Source organism: Aptenodytes forsteri, unplaced genomic scaffold (genome assembly GCF_000699145.1).
Source record: "Aptenodytes forsteri isolate BGI_AS27 unplaced genomic scaffold, ASM69914v1 Scaffold443, whole genome shotgun sequence".
Lineage (NCBI taxonomy): Eukaryota > Metazoa > Chordata > Aves > Sphenisciformes > Spheniscidae > Aptenodytes > Aptenodytes forsteri.
In genome coordinates this window covers 619,342-638,571 of record NW_008794170.1, presented here as the reverse complement: position 1 = coordinate 638,571, position 19,230 = coordinate 619,342, and the positions used below count along the sequence as shown (strand labels likewise).

The following is a 19,230-nucleotide window of genomic DNA, read 5'->3' as shown; positions in this document are numbered from 1 at the left end:
TTTTTCTTAAATACCTTTGATTAAAAGAAAGCTGGAATACCTAGTACAAGTGCTTTATTCTAAGTGTACTTTTATGCAAGTGTAAAAATCCTCTTCAGAAATCTTTTATAGTAAAATGATAAATCTCTGATTAAATATCTGTTTTCAAACATACATTGTGATTATATGCAAAGCTAAAGGCAAAAAAAAAAAAAAAAGGAGAGCTCCTTAATGGAGGCACTTTGTTCTTTTCTCTTTGAAAGAAAAGTTCTTCTTTTGGACTGGAAATCAAAGATTTAATTCTGAATCTTTTTAGAAATTTAAATTCTTTAAAGTATGTGAATTGATTAAATAACCTTTTTTTATTTTTGACATTTCAGGTGCAGTGGCAAGCACAGAAGTAAAGATGAAATTACAAGAATTTGTCTTAAATAAGAAGAAGGCATTGGCACACCGGAATCTCAACCACTGTATATCCAGTGATCCTCGCTTCTGGTATGGGTAAGTGGTACTGGGCTTATCTTTATGATTCAGCCGGTGCCACCTTTTTTCACAATTGCTGGAGATGTGGGGAATAGACCTGATGTGTTTACTGGATGAACCCAAGCAGTGATAGAACCAGGGTTTGACTTTGCTGTACATTACCAAAATGCATTTTTCAGAGGGTTTCAGCGTGAATAATTTTCATATCTTCTGTGATGGTCACAGTATTTTTGTGAGTAGAGGTCTTTGCTGTCATCTTTAATCCACAATTATTCAAACTCACAAGTTCTACCATCAAGATCAACCTTTATAAGTTCTCTAGCTTTTCACCCAGGATTTTGTCCTGCCAGGTGTCACAAAACTTGAACTTCAGTAAAATGGGGAAATTACTTTTTATGTTTAGTGAATTGCAACTCAGGATAGTTGAGCTAGCATTACATTTTTAAAGCCTTTAATGCTTACTGCTCATCTTAATCTCTCAAAGTTGGAAGTTTTGTTGACTTGGCTCTTTTCTATAAACTGTTGGAAACATCAACTGCGTCCTGTCTGCACTTCTTATTGCAATTGCCCCAACACCTATGTTTTCAACTGAAAATATTCAACTGTTGGTCTCCAAGAAAACCCAAATGTTATGTGGGGTGAGAAGGGAACAGCTGATGTTATGATGACGTGGGAACAAAGTGACTTCTTTGATTAGTTCAAATGCACCAAATAGCAAATATAAACGATGGCATTATTAACAAGGTACAAGTTTCAGTTCCAGCAATTCACTTCTCCATTGTATATGGAAATCTGAGATGATTTGAAAACTTCTACTACTGTAACATTGTGAATATCTATATTTAAAAAAAAAAAAAAAGGTGTGTTTTGGATGTTGTCTTTAGGGATGATAAAATTCATGAAATTTTGAATTTCAAAAGTCAAGGAAATTTTGCTGTGAAATTTGTGTTCAAGCTGAGTGTCTGACAGTATTTTAAGTCTTAAGAAATTAACACGTATACAGGGATGATGAGGTCATCGGCAGAAGATGTTTCCAAATTCAAGAAACTAAGCTGAAATTAAATTTGAAAGATATCCAAGCTATGAGCCAGTACAGAAATGCTGAAGTGTAGTTGGCAGAAAAATTCAAACATTATTCCAGTAGGGTGAGATTGAGCAGTTTTAACACATCTCTGCAAATCTAATGAGAGACTTGAAAATTGTATGGTTATGGCACTGGTTAAAGTAGTGAAATGTTGTTGGTTTATGCAAAGATAATATTTAAGGCCCACTAGGTTGGTATGAAGGATAGTAGAAGAACTAGGAGGAACTGAATTTCAGTCAAGACAACAAATATCTTTTTTAGATAACTGATCTTCCACTGTTCTTAATAGAGCCTGACCAAGAAATTTGGGGGTTTTATTAAAGGCGGAAATTTGGTGTTTTTATTAAAGGGGGTAGAAGACTCTCCAAGCCACTATGTTCTCTATTTTTTTTTCTAGTTGGTTAAAATGCCTGTTAATGCAAAAGTGGTATAAAGTCAATTAGAATTAAGGATAGTAAATAAGTACTTTCTTCCAAAACCTTTGATCCTCTGGCCCTAGAGAAGCCTGGCATAGAATTGCCATCACAGGTGAATTCAAAAAAGAGAAAAATAAATTTGGGAGTGACAAGCCACTATGTTCTCTATTTTTTTTTCTAGTTGGTTAAAATGCCTGTTAATGCAAAAGTGGTATAAAGTCAATTAGAATTAAGGATAGTAAATAAGTACTTTCTTCCAAAACCTTTGATCCTCTGGCCCTAGAGAAGCCTGGCATAGAATTGCCATCACAGGTGAATTCAAAAAAGAGAAAAATAAATTTGGGAGTGATCTGAATTCCTTATGTTTTGCACAGTTTTCAATTAACTGCTTTTTCTCTGAGAATCCAGCATTCAAAGATGAATCGGAGAGCAGCAGTCTGTAATACCGTATGTGTTACAGGGCCAGGGGTGATGCAGGAGGTTGTTTAGCCAAGTCGTGTTTAGGGTTTCAGTATGTTTCCTGCTTTATTTTAAGCTAATGCCAAGAACTTTCGGAGCACCAATGTATTATTTAGGTTTATTGTGGCATATGTTAATCAAAACATCCCTTTCCTGTGATGCTCCAGGGATGCCAACAGGTAGAGACAACGTACAAACTGTTGGACCAAGGGGCCATCCTGTTTCTTACGGATTTAACGGGCTTGCCATCCCCTCATCTTCCCTCCATCTGTTTCCTGGTGGGGAGAGGATCAGTATTTTGGTTTCTAACACAAGATGTGAAGAGGGAAGAAAGAGCCTCGGAGGCCTCACAAATCTTTCTAAGGGTCTGTCTCAGTGATAAGTGGCAGGCAGGCATGAGCTCGTTCTGCTCAGCCTTTGAGGAGGGCAGATGGCAGCAGGGCTGCGTGACTATAGTGTCTTATCTTGCGGTGGAGGATTTTTAAATGCACCCTTCAGTTGTTAAGGCAGAAGCTGAAGATTTTTAGTTTCCATTCTATTTAAAAAATATTTTTTTAAAACAGAAAAATCTTTAAATTAATTGTATATTAGTATTTATTTATATGGTATCTCATAGGTTACCAATTTGGTTATGGAGATATTTATGTACACACATATTTCTAATGTGATTCAATTGGGTGGTGTTTGGATTTAACACACGCAAACGAGGCTTGCAGAAGATAGACTTGATGCTCCTACTGTGAGCAGGCAAGCCAATTAAGTGGTAACAGATGCTGAAGTAGTCTTTTAAATGACACGCCTGCTTTTAAGCACTTCCTTTGGTCTTATTAAGGTTTGTGAATTCCTTTTTTAAAAATTGAAAGCGTTACTTGGAAAAAAACAGATCTCCTAAGGGTATTGAACACCACAACGGTTCTACGTCAATGGCTGTGACATGAAATATGTTCCACTTAGATGTGAAATAGCTGTCATTCCCCTGGCCCTTTGGGCCAGGCTTCGTTTGTCCACTGAGATGTCCAGATGCTTTTGCCTTCAGTATCTCCTATCTGTTTGAACTTCATTCAACACCGTTGGTTGCTGGTACAACCCTAAGGGTATTGAACACCACAACGGTTCTACGTCAATGGCTGTGACATGAAATATGTTCCACTTAGATGTGAAATAGCTGTCATTCCCCTGGCCCTTTGGGCCAGGCTTCGTTTGTCCACTGAGATGTCCAGATGCTTTTGCCTTCAGTATCTCCTATCTGTTTGAACTTCATTCAACACCGTTGGTTGCTGGTACAACGTTGAGTGTTTATAGTCGGGTTATATTTTTTATTATAGCTGTCATTCCCCTGGCCCTTTGGGCCAGGCTTCGTTTGTCCACTGAGATGTCCAGATGCTTTTGCCTTCAGTATCTCCTATCTGTTTGAACTTCATTCAACACCGTTGGTTGCTGGTACAACGTTGAGTGTTTATAGTCTTTTAATATTTTCTAATTAATCACTGATGTTAAAGGCCACTGTTGCACGCACACATGCGACTCAACCCTTGAGGTGAAAAGGGTCCAGTTTTAGAGGTTTTGCAGAGTATAGTCGTAGTCTAAAGGATCTACTAAATGACAGAAAGGAACTTGGTAATGCTCAGTAATGTTTCTTGGAGGCTTTCACAGAGGTCTCGCTCAGTCTTCAGCTCTATGGTATTCAAGCCACTTTGTAAACTCTTGAACATATACAGCTCCAGTCTATCTGTAATTGTTTAAAATAGCTTTGTGGACTATTAATTTTCAGATTACGTTGATGATAGGCAACCAGAAGAGATTCTCTTGAGTTTCATTGTCAGACTGTCCCTCCTGTGGATTCTGAACCCGCTGGACAGCCCTGCTCCCAGGAGGTTTTGCTCTTCAAGATACTTAACATAAGTAAGAGTGGTTTAGCAGGAACACAGACAGAGCACCTCGGGCTTAGCAAACAGGGCTATTATTTCCTTAGGAAGTTGTCAGAAATGCACTTGGAAAGTAACCACTCAATGCAGCAGCAATCATGAAAGGGAGTTTAACTGAGTATTTGCATGGTAAGGAGGTAGAGAGATATAATTACACACTAAATTATTCCAATGTACATAGGTGTCTGCAGTCTCTGTACACAAAACATTCTAGCACAGATACATATGTTTGAATATATATTCAGTTTACGTTGTGTGAATGTGTTTGAAGTATCATGTGTGCTTTGCTGTGCACACGGGTTTTTGAAGGACCTCAGAGCTCAAAGAACAGGGGATGTGTTATGTGAAGGTATGTGCTTTCAGGAGTGCCTGCAAACTCGATGTAGTATACAATTTCATCCCTTTCAAGACCTCTGAAATTCTTGAACAGGCATGCAGACCAGTGCATTTTGCTTGAAGCAGCGTAGGGTGTTGGATCCCAGTCCTCGAGCAATATAATGTATTCCTGTTTTCAGAGTTAAATATCTGTCATTCAGCAACTCCGAAGCACATCTAAACAGGCCCTTTGAGTTCCTGCACATTCCCTAACAAAGTGATGAAAATAGCTTCAATGTGCATGATTGTGCAGCTTAAGTGATCCCAGTCCTCGAGCAATATAATGTATTCCTGTTTTCAGAGTTAAATATCTGTCATTCAGCAACTCCGAAGCACATCTAAACAGGCCCTTTGAGTTCCTGCACATTCCCTAACAAAGTGATGAAAATAGCTTCAATGTGCATGATTGTGCAGCTTAAGTCATGATTGGAAAAAAAAAAAAACAAAAAAAAAAACCAGAAAGAAAAAGTCTATTGCTTGTATAGGCAAGAGCAAAAAATGCCATTGTGTGACGTGGTGGGTTTGAGGGCTCTTGGCTTGCAGCGTCCCGGCTTCCTGTTTGTGAAACATCTCTCTGTGCTGCCTTCCCATGGTATGAACAGATCCGGGCAGAGAAAGCGACTTCTGTTTTCAGGAGGGATTCAAATATTTTTCAGTTTGGTTCTGTTTTGATTTCAGGTGATGATTAAACTGTGCGTGCATGTGGGCATTTATTGGTGCGAACGTAAAAGAGTACACGATGTGCATGAATGCTAATGAAAAATACAACTGTATAAGAGCCCGAAAAATTATTCTGCCTGTATGCACAGAGAAGTTTGGAATATAAAGGGGGGGAGGATTAGGAAACCACAGTGAATACTGCTTGGTAAGAACTGTGGGTATAGAAAATTTTGATGTGGATGTTCAAATAAACTTTTCAGAGGTTTTTTCTAAAAAAATCATGTAGAAAATTTGATGCATTTTCCTGATGTTTCATTAGCCCCTTATTTTTTGAAGGGTATAACTTGTAGTGGAATTGATGCTATGTATCTCACCAAACAGCCTACTTCTGATCTGAGCTTTCAAATCATATTGCTCAAGGAATTGGATGAATTGGTGTAACTTTCAACTGGGGAATGGCTCATTTTGGTTCCTTAAAGAACCTTTTGTAGGAGAATATTTTTTAACCAAGGTCTCCAAGAATGCCTGGTTATTAAGCAATGTAAAATGTCAAATCTTTACTTCTTTTGGCAAAGTGCTTGCTTTCTGTTGTCCCATATTCTTTAGTATTTTGAAGAAGTAATACAGGGTTTAAATTCTGCTTATTTAAGCTTAAAATGTATGATTTTTTGATAGTTATGTGGCTGTCACCTGTATTGCTAAATCAATTATTCTGTTGATGTAGCTACTCTGCTAACACACACAGTCTGGAGCCTTCCCGAAGTCTGTACTGGTCGGGGTTGGTAGAGCTGCTGAGAAATGGCAAAGCTGGGCACAAGTCATTAAGTAGGAAAGATGCAGCCAACAGACTGGTAGGAGGCTTAGAAAACTCATTCATTATTTAATATCCTTAGCAAACAGACTGTAATTTACTTCCAGCAGCCTGCTCAAACAAAGCTATAAATTATCAGCTTCAAGAAGTTAATCTGGAAAGGTGTTGAGTACTTTGGCCGTATCTCTGCTAAGTGCTTGGGTCGGGAGGCAGCAAAGCAAAAGGCAGAAGACCACCTATGCAGCATGGCTGCTGTTAGCCAATTTAAACGTGTGGCACCTAATGTGCTCATCCTTTGATTTTGTTTCATCCTTAGACTTTGTCTACTATGTCTGGGTTTTATTCAGTGAAGGGAAATTGTTCATTCATGCTATGCTTGAGGGGGGTAACAACACCCATGCTTAGCTTCAAGAATATGACTTAGCAAAACCCAGCCCAAGTACACACTTAAAATTATACTCATGGTTAAATACCTTCATGAGTTGAGCCATGCTCAACAGGGTAATTCTTATACTGAAAATTAAGCATATGTTTAGTTACCTCCCTGTATATTAGACTTTAGTTTCTTTTTTGCATGAGTGCCTAGAAGGAGAGAGCTAGTACCAAGATCTTTTCTTTTGCGCTGTTCCCCACTAAGATAACAGACAGGGTGAAGCTGCACTAGTTCCCTTTGTGTGTCACTGGTGTAAAGCTTCTCCCTTCTCTTTCTCTTTCCTTCTGTGCAGGAAGACACAGCACAGCTCTTTGGACCAGAGCTCCCCACCCCAAAGTGGCGTATCCGGCACCTACAATCACCCTGTACTGGGGATGTACGATTCCAAAGATGACTTCCCACTCAGAAAAACAGGTAGCACTCACGTTGATTTTCTGTGTTGCCTACTGTCTTTGCTGTGACACTTGGTCCTCTTATTATTTTTTTTCTTTTTAAAAAAAGGTATGTTACCAAAAAGCTGTATTTCATGGGGTGATTTATTTAACAAGCACCCACTCCATCCTGCTCCCCCTTCATCTGTCACTGTGTGCACAGTGTTAGAGGGAGGCTGGAGTTGCTTTGGGTGTGCAGACATGCAAAGCTGCAGGCAGGAGACAGCGGAGTTGTGTGTCAAAGTTTGTGAGATGTTTTCACAAAGTCAAAGCTAATACAGAGATCTGGGTGTCTGAAGTCGAAGTATGTTTTGCTGAGTGAGAAAAGTACCGAGAAAAGTTCATTTCTTCTGGGATTTGCATTTTATATACAAGTTTATACTTAAAATAAATAAAAATGTTTCTGCCAGTCAAAGCGTCGAGACTTCCTGCAAGGGTTTTGGTTCACACCTAGACAGTTATTTCTCAGTTAGGTTTTTCCCTGCACGGTGGCTAAGCAGGTCAGTTATTTCTCAACTATATATTATGTAAACCAGGTTGTTTTGGTTGGCTGTGGTCCTCAGCTCCATATCGCATGCCTAAGCCAACACAGCCTCAGCTTCTAACCTGGCCAGCTCGTGATCCTCGGCTGCTTCCTTCAGGGAATAGCTGAGCTTCCATGAGCTTGTCCTGGTTTGGGGAGCAATGCTGCTCGCGTGGATGGTGCAGACAGTGCTGTGTGTTGGAAATCGCTTCAGAATAGGAAAAAAACTTTTCTGAAAAGATGGAGGGGAGGTAAGAGGAAAGCAGAGGTGTGATTGAACTTTGTACCTTCTGCAAGTGTGGCCTAGCTATTTTTCAGGTATGCTTTGTGGATCTTCAAGTGTGGAGGGGTGAGCACCGGTACTCAAAGTGTGACATCTTTGTGATAAGAAATGGTGATGGTGTGTTAACCAAATCTCCCTGTGTGTTTGCTACTGTCTTTGCTCAAATCGGCTGCCCTAAGTCAGTTCCCAAGAGCTAGCAGCCCCTCCATTTCCTTCTGGGAGGGATGTAGGTGTTCTCATAGCACTTCTCCTAATAGAAGTAGAGCAGTTCTTAGGCATAGTGAATGTTTTAACACAATTCTCGTTACCTTTGTAAACTTGGGGTGTTTTTTCTTCTTTTACTATCTGATGAGAAAAAAGTACACCTCCACACACATGCCTTGTGCCTCCTGCCTCCCAGTTTTGTGGATTTAAAGACCTTTTTCGGAACTTCTCATTCTGGACCATAGCACTTGGCTTGTTGGACAAATCTGTGGATGGATTCCCATCTGCTGCGCAGTAGACTGTCTTCCCCCTCACCAGGCATGATGGGTTGGGTGGCAAGTGCCAAACACTTCAGCTGCACAAGAAGTCAATCAAAAATTGGCAAGCCCCTTCCAGGATATGTTTTTTTTCCTGGGCACATCCTCTGTCTTTGGTGGTGGTAGTTTTAACTTTGCCCTTTCTGGAGGACTCCAAAAGCAGAGCTTAGAAAACTGGATTTGCTGAAGGGTAGGGCATCCTCCGATCTCCGCTTCTAGATAATGAAAGACCAAACACCCCACTAGGTGCAGTAGATGCTGCTGCATCATCAGTGCCCGAGACAGCCGAAGCGACGCTGTCTGGGCTTCAGGACTTTGCCTTTCTTTGGGGAGGTGAGCACTGAGGGAGGATTGCCCTCAAAGGAGGCTTTCTTCAGCCGGCAAAGCACAAAGATGTGCTTGGCGTACATGTCTGCCTGGGAGGAGAAATTCAAGCTTGGGCTGCTAGCAGCCATTGCTGTCATTTGCTTCTCCTCTGCTGAATGCTTTCAGGCTCCTCTAGGAAATTGCAGCGTTTCGACTCAAGGAAGCATCCCTTGGCACCATACCTATTGCTTAGGGCCTGTGGACAGCGTGATTCCAAGAGATTTTTAGCTCTTTCCTATACTTTGTGAAGCCAGGTGATCCATTTCTAGCGTGTTAGCATCCCAGCAGCATAAACGGGCTTTGACGTGCTCCAAAACCTCCCTTGCTCATCACTTCAGGGGACCTTACTTGTCAGATTGAGTTTGAGGATCAGTCGCCCTTCTTACTCCCAGTGCTACGGAAGGGGATTTCTGCAGGAGAAGGAAAGTGTCTGCACATCTCACCCCCTTGCTGATTCCCAGACTGAGCTCTCAGTAAGGCTCTGTCTGAATAAAAGCCCTGTGAGACAGGGTGAATTACGGATGATAAATGTATCTAATCACATTATTAAAAATGGAAGCAACCAAAATCATTGTTGTTTTAAAACAGGAAGATGTTGAGCTGATTTTGTTTTTCCAGAACACTGTTGCTTGTTCTTTTTGGGCATCAGCATTGATCTTTTGAGGACTGGTCTGTGATACATACAAGTTCACTTGCAAGGTTCAGGGGAGAATTTTTTTTGTTGTTTTCTTTTATTTTCCTTTCAACGCAACAGCACTTCAGTCTCTGGCACAGCGATATCCTGCAGAAATCCCATTGCCAAGAATGTTAAGTTGCTTGGAGAAGAAAGGCTCCTGAACAGTCTGGTGTAAACAAAAGGCAGGGAAGGCTGGAGCCGATCCTAAATAAAGTTCTTTATTACGGGTGAGCTTTTCAGATTTTTGGCACCAGGCAAAACTCTGGCTTTGTGTTTGTAATTTAAAACCGCCATATCATGTAGTCCAATTTTCTTAAATTTGATTAAATATTTGCAGTTCATATAACAGAGTCTATCACAATACAGTTCTGATTACCAGGGCTGGAATCTGACCAACATCATCGTTAGGGGTAGGATGACTTAGGGGGCTGCGGGAAGGCAGTTTGAATGATGATTTCTTCTAGGGTGCATTTTCAGAGTTGGCAGTGTGTCAAGCATGTTGAGAAACTGTTCAGGAACAATAAATATGTCATTGTGTTGGGTTTTAAAAATACTACCTTTCTTTACTCTCTCTTATTTGAAGCATCATGATGTGGTCATGGGTTATCCCTCTGTGCAAACTTGGAGATAACTTGCTAGTCTAAAACTCGATTGTGAGTGTTGTGGGAGAGACTCAGTGAACTGGCCACACTCGCTTTGGTAGAAGTAGATGTGTGCATGAATAATGCCTTAAGAGCACTTGAAAACGTTCAGCATGGAAAACAGTCAATGCTTGCAATGTTCTCCTAATGTATCCTGTCCCCTGAAATCCTACCCTGTCTGATTTGTTTTACTAAATTATGTTCCAGTTTCTTGGCCGTTTGGTTTCTGCATGAAATTGTTTTCCTGTCAGGCTGCTGGCTGGTGCAGTTACTAATTGCTTGAATCCTGTTTTTAGCCTGGCTGGGGGATGCATTTCACTGGGTTCCCTCTATCTAAACATTTTGGGGCTCCTCCTTTTTTTTAAACTGAACTAAGAACGGTTTGGTTGGTGCTGCTTATGCTTTTGCTGTTAAATAACTGGATTAACACAAGGATTTTTATTTCCCCTTTTGTGTAGTTTCCTTTATTATATATACGTTTCCTTTAGAGTATGGATTTTGTTGACAGCTATTGAGAGGGGAAAATATAAGTGACCTTTTCTGCCCCCAGATCAAGGTTGGTGCCTTCCAAATTTAATGAAGCTTCATTATGTGCTGTACTGGGACCCTGTAACAAAATCTCTGGAAAATCCTTTCAGAGTGATTTTAGAGTCTGGGTTGGGGCAGTCTTTTGTAGCCTGTTTTGATAACCCTAAGAGTTGTTTGTCAACAGCTTTCTTGGAGCTGCTGAAGTTATTTTTAATGTAGCTCTTCAGTTTTGTGTTTCTAAGGAATATGATGTCCTCATTTTCTCCCCAGGAGCAAGGTGGTTCATTGTGTTCTCTGCTTTGTGGAATTTGAGCAGTGGACGTCTTAAAACATGCTTTTAATTAGAAAGCCAACACAACCACCGTCACTGAGATTCGTAAAAGACTGAAGAGAATTATTTAACTTTTCAACATGCTTTTCCTCTTGCTTACGTAGGGTTTTTTGTTTGGTTTTGGTTTTTTTTACATCCTGTGCAGGGCTGGACCATGTCCTGTCGGACACTAGCTTACCCACTTACTCCTGCATAGAGGTAGGGTAAGGATACCTTGTGTTCATTGGGACTTGACAGCTAATCAAAATTTCTAATGAAAGCCACAGCATTTCAATTAGTTGTCGTTAAAATCAGGAGAAGTTTTGCCAAACTCGGCACCTGCTAGGGTTGCCTGGCCAACACGCATTCAGCTCTCTGGGATGTATGAACTGGAAACATATCCCTGTATCTATATTTAAACCTGACCCCAAAGAGAGAAAAACAGCTAATTTCTTTTGAAGTACTCACAGAAGATGTTCTCCAAAGTCGTAAGTGTAAAAATGGCTGCATCTGTAGGACTTGTGCGGGATGTGAAGCAGGCTCAAATCTCATCGTGGTTTTGCTCCTGCTGTTGGATAAAGCAAATATCTTTCCCAAGATAGCCGCTCTCCTTCGACCCTCCTCATGCCTGCGTGGGAGGGATCTTTCCCTTTTCTGCTGTGAAGTTCCCCTGCCCTGGGCTGGCTGCTGGTCAAGGAGTAAAGGAATGCGACAAAAAGGAGTCTCCTCCTCGTACTTGCCTGTATGTGGTGCAAATGGGCAGAGTCCAGCCCATCTGCCACTTGGAGGGCTGCCCTGGCCAGTGGTTTTCCTGAATTTCACCACCGTTTGGGACCTACTGCAGAAGAAATCTGACAAATACATTGCCCCTGCTGATGGTCCTGGCAACTACTTCAGCTTCCAGCCCATCAGCCTCCTAAAAGAAATAGAAAAGGTCGATGTTGTTCTGGCTGAATCAAGCATGAGCAGATTGGGAGTAACAGCTTCTTCTAAGCCTCAACTTGCACTTAGATGGGTGATGGTGAGATGTACCTAGGCTTCAGGGTCCCAATCACTTGCTGCCCACCCAGGGCTGGCCATGAAACAGGCAGTGTGGTCCTTCCCTGTCTGCACATCCCTGCCAGGCACCACAAATCAGAGCTTGTGCACGATGTGCACTTGCTGGCTCATGATGGGAAGCCCACGGGCTGGCACTAACCATCCTCTGTTAGCTAATATTCCTCTTTTTCCGTGCAAAAGAGAGGACCCTGAGGGAGGAAAGCATTCAGCATCCTGTGATGTTGTTGGTTTCCTCACACTATTGCAGAAGCACAGAGTTGTTTGAGTATTATTTGCAGCTAAGCAGGTGAAATTGTTCCGAACTTCTTGCATTTAAAAGAAAGAAAAGGGAAAATGAAAGGATTTGTCAGTAATTAAAACACTGCATTTGTCAAGAAAGGCATAATACCACTCCAAGTTGGTTCTGATTATTGGAGTGTTTTAAGTGGTTTGTTTTATGACAAAGATTGTTTCAAGGAAAATAGGGTAAGCTGAAATCCCAGTGTACTGTGGGAGTAAAATTTAGAGAAAATCTTTGAGCTTTGTACAGCATGGAGTGTCACTCAAGTTTGAGAGCATCTTTGCTTTTCAACCCACGTTGTCTCTCCAGCTGATGTGGTTGGAGGTCTGGCCTTCCTGAGCAGCTCGTTGCGTCCATGGACCCACAAACTGCCTTGGGGTGTGCTCTGCTGAGAGGAGGCACTGACCTGCATGATAAATCCCTATTGTTATAAATACTGTTTTCTGCTCCAAGTGGAGGACATCAGTCTCTTTAATCGAAAAATAACTTATTAAAGCCAAAAATTACATTATTACTGTGATGCTACAGCATAGCTTCAGACCAGCCCATTGAAATTTCAGAGAGCAGAACAAACCAAAGTGCAGTTGGAGGACCAGCAAATGCTTGCTTTAGTCCTTCCACTTCTTCTGACAATCATGTCTAAATGCATGCTAGGGAATTTTTTGCTCCTATGTTTTTCTTTGGCACCAGCAGCTATGAACTGTGTTCCATGGGTGCTCCTCGCTCATCTCTGGTGCTGAGGTTTGCCTAGAGGCGGAAGGAGGGAGCACCCCCTTTCCTTGCTCAGGGCTCTGATAAAGCAGGTGTGTTTTTGGCATGAGTGCTGGGGATCTGTGGGGGGAAAGCCAGCACTTCGCATCAAAGCACTTCTTGAGGAGTAGTCAATGGTGCATGGAAGGAGCAACCTCTTCCAGTAGAAGACCAAACAAAGCCTTCTGGTTTAGTGTCACCTTTGGGGAGCAGGGCCTCCAGGAGGCTCAGGACCTAGCCCTCAATCATTCAGGGAACCCAACCTTCTCCTTCTTGGTCCTCTCAGCTCCATCTCTGCTTCACAGGGACTGCAAGGAGCATGCACGCTTTCATCTGTATATGTGTGTGTGTGGATATATGTATGTATATCTGTGTATACATATATATGCATGCACCCAGGTTTGTTCTGGCTAGAGCTGCGACACTTGGCATTTGGGCATCTAGCAGAAAGGAGAATCAAGTCTGAGCTAGGAGGGCATGACAAGTGCATGCCTGTCCTCTGTGGGACAGCTTTGACCATGAGCACCACGTGAATGGCATCCAGAGTGGTAACTCGGAGTAATTTCTCCAAAATGAATCGCAACAGCCAAGCTCTAAGGAGACCATGCATCACTCGAGCCATGTCCTACAAGCTTCTCAGTGCACTGTTTCCCCTCTCCTGGCCCTCAGCGGTTTGCAGCCGTGTGTGACAGCGTGAGATTGATTTATTGGGTTTATATTACTCTCTTACAGTTCCTTGGAAGAGCATCCAGGGCAGGAGGAAGCTGGAGGTAGGGCAGGTCGCTCCTTCCCATAGGAGCAGCCCAGTGTCAGGCAAGGGGAGGGGAAGATGCTTGTGGGACAGGGCAAGGAGGAGGGGAAAAAAAAGCAAACTGCACAGAGCTGGCAGGGCAGGGCAGGGCATGGACTCGGTCATCACGGCCATGGCAGGAAGGTTTCTAGGTACAGAACAGATTGCAGCTCAAAAACAAGTGCTTGATTGGTCCATGAGACTCTGATGAAGGGTGGAGGGGACACCACCGTGTGTGTTTTGACCCACCTTGGACTTTTGTATATTAACAAGTTACATTTCACTAAAATTCATTGCAGTTTTTGAGTTTAAAATGCCTGTAGGGTTTTTTGGGAGAAGCTCATTTTAATGTAAGGAGGTTGTCCCCAGAAGTTGTGGCCACTGTGGGTCACTTGCTGGGATCTCCCTGATTTTGTAGCTGCTCCCTGCCCTCGCGTTCAGGCACCCGGTAGCTCCCTCTGCTACAGGCACTGCAGCTTTTTGGTTGCTGTACAGAAATTGCATGTTTTTCTCCTACCTTCTGTAGAGGTCGGTGCTGTTTTAAACACTTAATTGGAGAAATGTGCTTGGAGGGCCTCCTTCTTTCCTTTCTATTCCTTATCCCCTTCCACATGTCTCTTATCTTTCCTCTCAGATAATACTTTGAACTGTGCAAAGCTGCTGTCTTTATTTAGGCTTTGGAAAGGGAAAGACAGAGATGAGATGTGGCATTTCCACGTGTTTGTTTTTCTAGTTCAGTTTTGGCTATGCACAGCGGAAACCTTCGTGGTGCTCCATTACACTGTGATTTTGCGTGGTTTTGTAGTCAGGCAAGCAAAGGATAGTGAAGCTGTAAGAAGTGTCAACGTTGTGTGCTCAGTTTAATGGGTATGAAAGCCTTCTTTCTACTGCTGAGATGCTGTGACTACTAAACTTCAGCATGAAAATGCCAAATATTGGCCTTTAATAAGCTTTAATTTTAAGGACACAGTACTTCCATAAATAGTCCTTCCACAGAGCTCTTACACAGTGCTCGTGCCAACACGGAGTTAGGAGAAAAGCAAATATCTTTATCTAGCCCTTTCTAATTATGTACCTATGTTCTTAGACATATTATTTCAGGTGGTGCCATCCAACATGGTACCAAGATCATAAAAAATAGTTTGTTTCTGCAGAAGAACAGGCTGTCTTGTTTTTATTCTTGTTTTTCTTTCTAGCTTGGGAATTTTCTGCTGCCACTTTTGCCCTGTGGATACCTGTCTCCCCTGGGTACATTTGTGGGACCCTATTCTTCTTGTCCCCCTCTATGTTGATGCCTACAAGTCCTGAAAATCAAGAACATTGGCTCACTTGGGCTTCAGAGGGATAACAGTGAAACAATTTTCAATAATTTTGTTTGACCATAGGTGAACTTTGTCATGTCTGGCTTTATCAGGTCCTCTTGACTAGATAGGTCATGATACACTATTTTTGGAGAGGAGAGACCACACCGTGCACACAGAAGAACAGTAATGAAGGTCTGGGGTAGAGCCAGCCAGGGAGCAAAGAAGCCACAGAGTGCGGAGCGAATGCTCAATTGCAGAACATGTGGTCTCTCGTGCTTAAGCAAAAGATAATTTATCTTTATTAAAATTTTGGGTTGTGCAAAAGGCTAGTTTCAGACAGCTATCTCTCTCCCTCTCCTATGTTTACCCATGGGGTGATCTGGACGTTAGAAGAGAGGCAAGGTAATTGTGTTGGCCTTTGCCTGGCTGGTGAGGCTTAGTATGGAGCTTAAAAATAATAATAAAGGAATAACAGCCTTTCTCAGTCCCCAGCTGCCGAAATTAAGATGTGCAAGGACTGGGATCAGGGTTTTCATAGTGCATTGTTTGCTTTTTTTCCATAAACGTGGATGGGTAATGTAACCCAGTAACAGGGCAAACTCTGCCGAGAACTTTGTGTTTTTTGACTTACATAGACTTAATGTCAGATTAGTTCAGCAGCTTAGTGGATGCAATTCTAGGAAGAAAACAATGAGAATGACATACATGTTGAAGAATTGGATTACACGGGTCCTGCTGCAATAAATGACGTATAAGAGGGGTAACTTGGGTTTGAGCCTGTGAAAACTAGGGAAGCTTTTGGCTTATGTTCTGGTTATTAATTTACTCACTTAGAGAAAAACAAAATATTCTTTGTATAAATCCTTATTATAGGCCAAATTAAGTATGTCACTGCTTAAGAAATCCCACTGGCTTTGTGGAAGATGACTCAGACTTGGGCATGAGCTTCATTTGTTTGCTAAACAAGAATCAAACTGATTTTTTGATAACTTTACGGCATTTATTTAAGAGACTTCACCTTAAGATGTAGAAGACCAGTAAGTTTTGTAATTTAGTCTCCAGTTCTCTTAAGTTTACGCTAGTTAGCAGTGATGGGGAACAAGGCTTTGTTTGGGCATGTTGCCTGACAGGTGAATAGCAGGAGATTTTCAGTGGAACTGGTGTTCCCGAGAGAATATTGAACCTGTGTTGACTGTCTGGTATTGATAGTACGTGTTGCTTAAATTCCTATTTCATACTTTTGAAGGACAGCTCTCTTCAGTTTAAAAATATTTTTTATTATATAGTAGTTTTAAAACCATCTGAATAAGCTTAAATTACTGGTTTGGGTTTTGGAAATGCCTCTGTTGACAGCTACATCTTTTATTATAAAATATGCTATATGTAAATTTTTTGAATTTGAGACTGTTCTGTGCTGCCTGTGCTGAATTTTAATTCACCTACTTTGGTCTATATAGCACCCAGTTAAATGCATGTGGGGATTATGCTCTCTGAGGTCTTGATGACATGTTAGATTTGGGATTATATCTGGGGGATAAATAGGACAAAAGCAGACAAAACTAAATAAATGCAGTTCTTTAAATAGACTTTTTGGTGTTTCGGAACTCGATCCTCCAGCTGAGGAAGTGAAGGAGAAATATACGGAAAAGTTTTGCCTGAAAATAGTTTTGTCTGACAAATTACAATATGCTGCTTTCGCCGTAACTTATTCTCGAGGTGTTTTCTCTTTTAAGGCTGTAATTTTCTGTGTTCTTTCCCTTCCTGTTACATAGAAGGATGTTTTTATTATGGCTTTACGTATGGGACGTATCTGGTCGTGTTGGGTAATCTGTGACCCCAGATCTTTTGTTTCCCTGCCTATTTTTAAGGTGTTTCTAACCGATTCATTCTCTGTATTCGAAAGCTGCACAATTACTTGTCTGTTTCCAACAGAAAATGTACTTCAGATGAACACTATGCAGGGTATAAGTTGCATATGAATAAAATTTGCGCTGAAGTACAGTTTTTATTGTAATGTTTTCCTTTGTCAGAAGACAGATCCTTTCAACAGCTGTGGCATAGGCTTGTATTTCATTTGCTGGTGGCAGTGCAAATGTACCCAAAATGGATGTATCGGCATCTAGCTGTGACATGTTCCCATTTATTCTTTAAAGTCTTGACCGGAGCATCTAGACAGTTACTAATACTCGATATTTGTTACAAATTAAAGCTGTGAATTAAAGGATGTGGGATGAGGTACCAAATGTTCATGTACCCAAAGACTACTTTTAAAATAGTAAATCAACTTCTGTTTTGAAGAGAACTTTATAAAGTAGCTAGTTAGAGCATACGTTTGTATTTTAACTAGTCCACTCTTCTAATATTGCCCTCTGAGCAAATGACAGATTTGCATTCAGTCCCCTGCCATTTTATATGCAAATGCCCTATAAGATGATTCCCCTGTTTGCTAATGCACTTCATACTGCATTTTAAGCATCATCTTGAGGAGTCTGACACTTTTTTTTAGTGCTCCCTTTATCTCTTCCTGGCATTTTTCTGTCCAAAACAGACATGAAAAGCTCTTTTTTTTTTTTTTTTCTTTTTTTTCCCTCCCAAAAGTTTCATCAAAGAACTGTTTTGATGGCTTGACTTCAAGCATTTGATCTTGAATTCATCAGCCTTCTGATTTTTGAGCCCTGCAATTAACATTGTCAGGCTTGATCTTTTACGTGACCCAGTGGTCAAAGCCAACTGTAGGGAAATATATCTGTAGCCAGACTTAGTTAATTCAAATCAGTTTGTAAACCCTATTTTAATTCTTCTAAAGAAATGTAGATTATTGCCCTGGAATGTAGGGAGCTGCGTGTATTGGTAGTTAATGGTGAGAGCACAGGATTTGCCGGTTTGAAGGGATTAAGCCGCGGAGTTGTTAAGAGGTTGAGGAAGGGAAAAGATTGGGCCAGTTCACAAATCTCATAACTGTCAGGAGCCCTCAAGCACCAAAGCAGATATTTCATATATACTCAAGAGATCAGGAAGTTTACAGAGAAAATCATCTTGCAGGAGGAATCTTGACTTAAGGCTTCATTACCTTTATAAAAACTTGATAAGCTGTGCCGTGCAGACATGTTCAGTGTTGCCAGCTGTCATGAACCCAGAGGTATTAGGGGTTCCCAGGAGCTCTGCTTTGACTTTTGGAGAAATTAAATCTCAGGATTTGGGTACAGCAGAAGTTTTTAAGAAAATCTCTCAAAGGTATGATGTACACAAAGCAAGTCAGACTGTGGTCTCAGGAAATACATGTGCACCTACCCTTGGCAGCCCTGAATTTTCAAAGTATTTGATGTGGTTTTAGATATGGTTTAACTTTGCAGCTGTGATGGTGTAAGCAAGTTGCTCCCCAAATAAACAAATCTTCTCCTCCCTGGCATTGGCTTTGACCTTGGCCATGCTCTCATGCCCTTTTTCTTGAGTTGACACTGGCTCCAGGTGACACAAGCTCATCTGACTCCAAGGTGAGTTGCTTCAGGGAGGTGAACCAGCAGGAAAACATTCACCTGTTTTGGTTGTGGGGTTTGATTTTGATATTTTCTTTCCCCCTCCCCTGGCGTACCTCCCTAAGCCAGCTCACCCTGGGGTCGGATGACTCCAAGGGTGTGGAGCTGCCCATTTCAGCAACACGTCGCAGATGGTGTCTCAGCCCCACGGTGATGCTCCATGCTGACCAAACAGCAGCATCTCAGTTGTCTCACCAATTCCTGTATTGATTTTTTTTTTTTTTTTTTTTAAACCCCTGGGTGAGGTTTTTACACTGTTTTAAAGTTTGGTATTAAATTTGTCTACTGCAATTCTTGTATTTTTTTTTTTTTTTTTTTTTTTTTAGATCCCATGAGTTAGGTTTACTACTGGTTTGGAAGCAAGTTGGGCAGAGGTAGGAAACTGGGGGATGTGAGTGGTGCTCTCTGCACTAGTCCAAATGAGTTCACAGCAGATTGTAAGTCTGTGTCTTCACTTGAGAGAAGACATTGCAAGATGGTTATTATTTTTTAATTAAAATGCTATTGACTTTCATTGTCAGTGAATTCAGATATAACATAGGCTGGGACCTGTTCATTATATTAAAAAGTCTTTGTTCCAAATATATGCTATCAAATGACTAATTTC

The 19,230-nt window shown here is 41.3% G+C and overlaps 1 protein-coding gene across 1 annotated transcript in view; it reads left to right on the top strand.

Moving 5' to 3' along the window:
- Nucleotides 1-19,230, top strand: part of HDAC4 (histone deacetylase 4) — a 242,649-nt gene that overhangs the window by 139,786 nt on the left and 83,633 nt on the right. Inside the window, exons 6-7 of the mRNA XM_009281930.1 lie at nucleotides 360-480; nucleotides 6,918-7,039. Coding sequence (XP_009280205.1) covers nucleotides 360-480; nucleotides 6,918-7,039 — 243 coding nt within the window. The remainder of the gene's footprint in view (nucleotides 1-359; nucleotides 481-6,917; nucleotides 7,040-19,230) is intronic.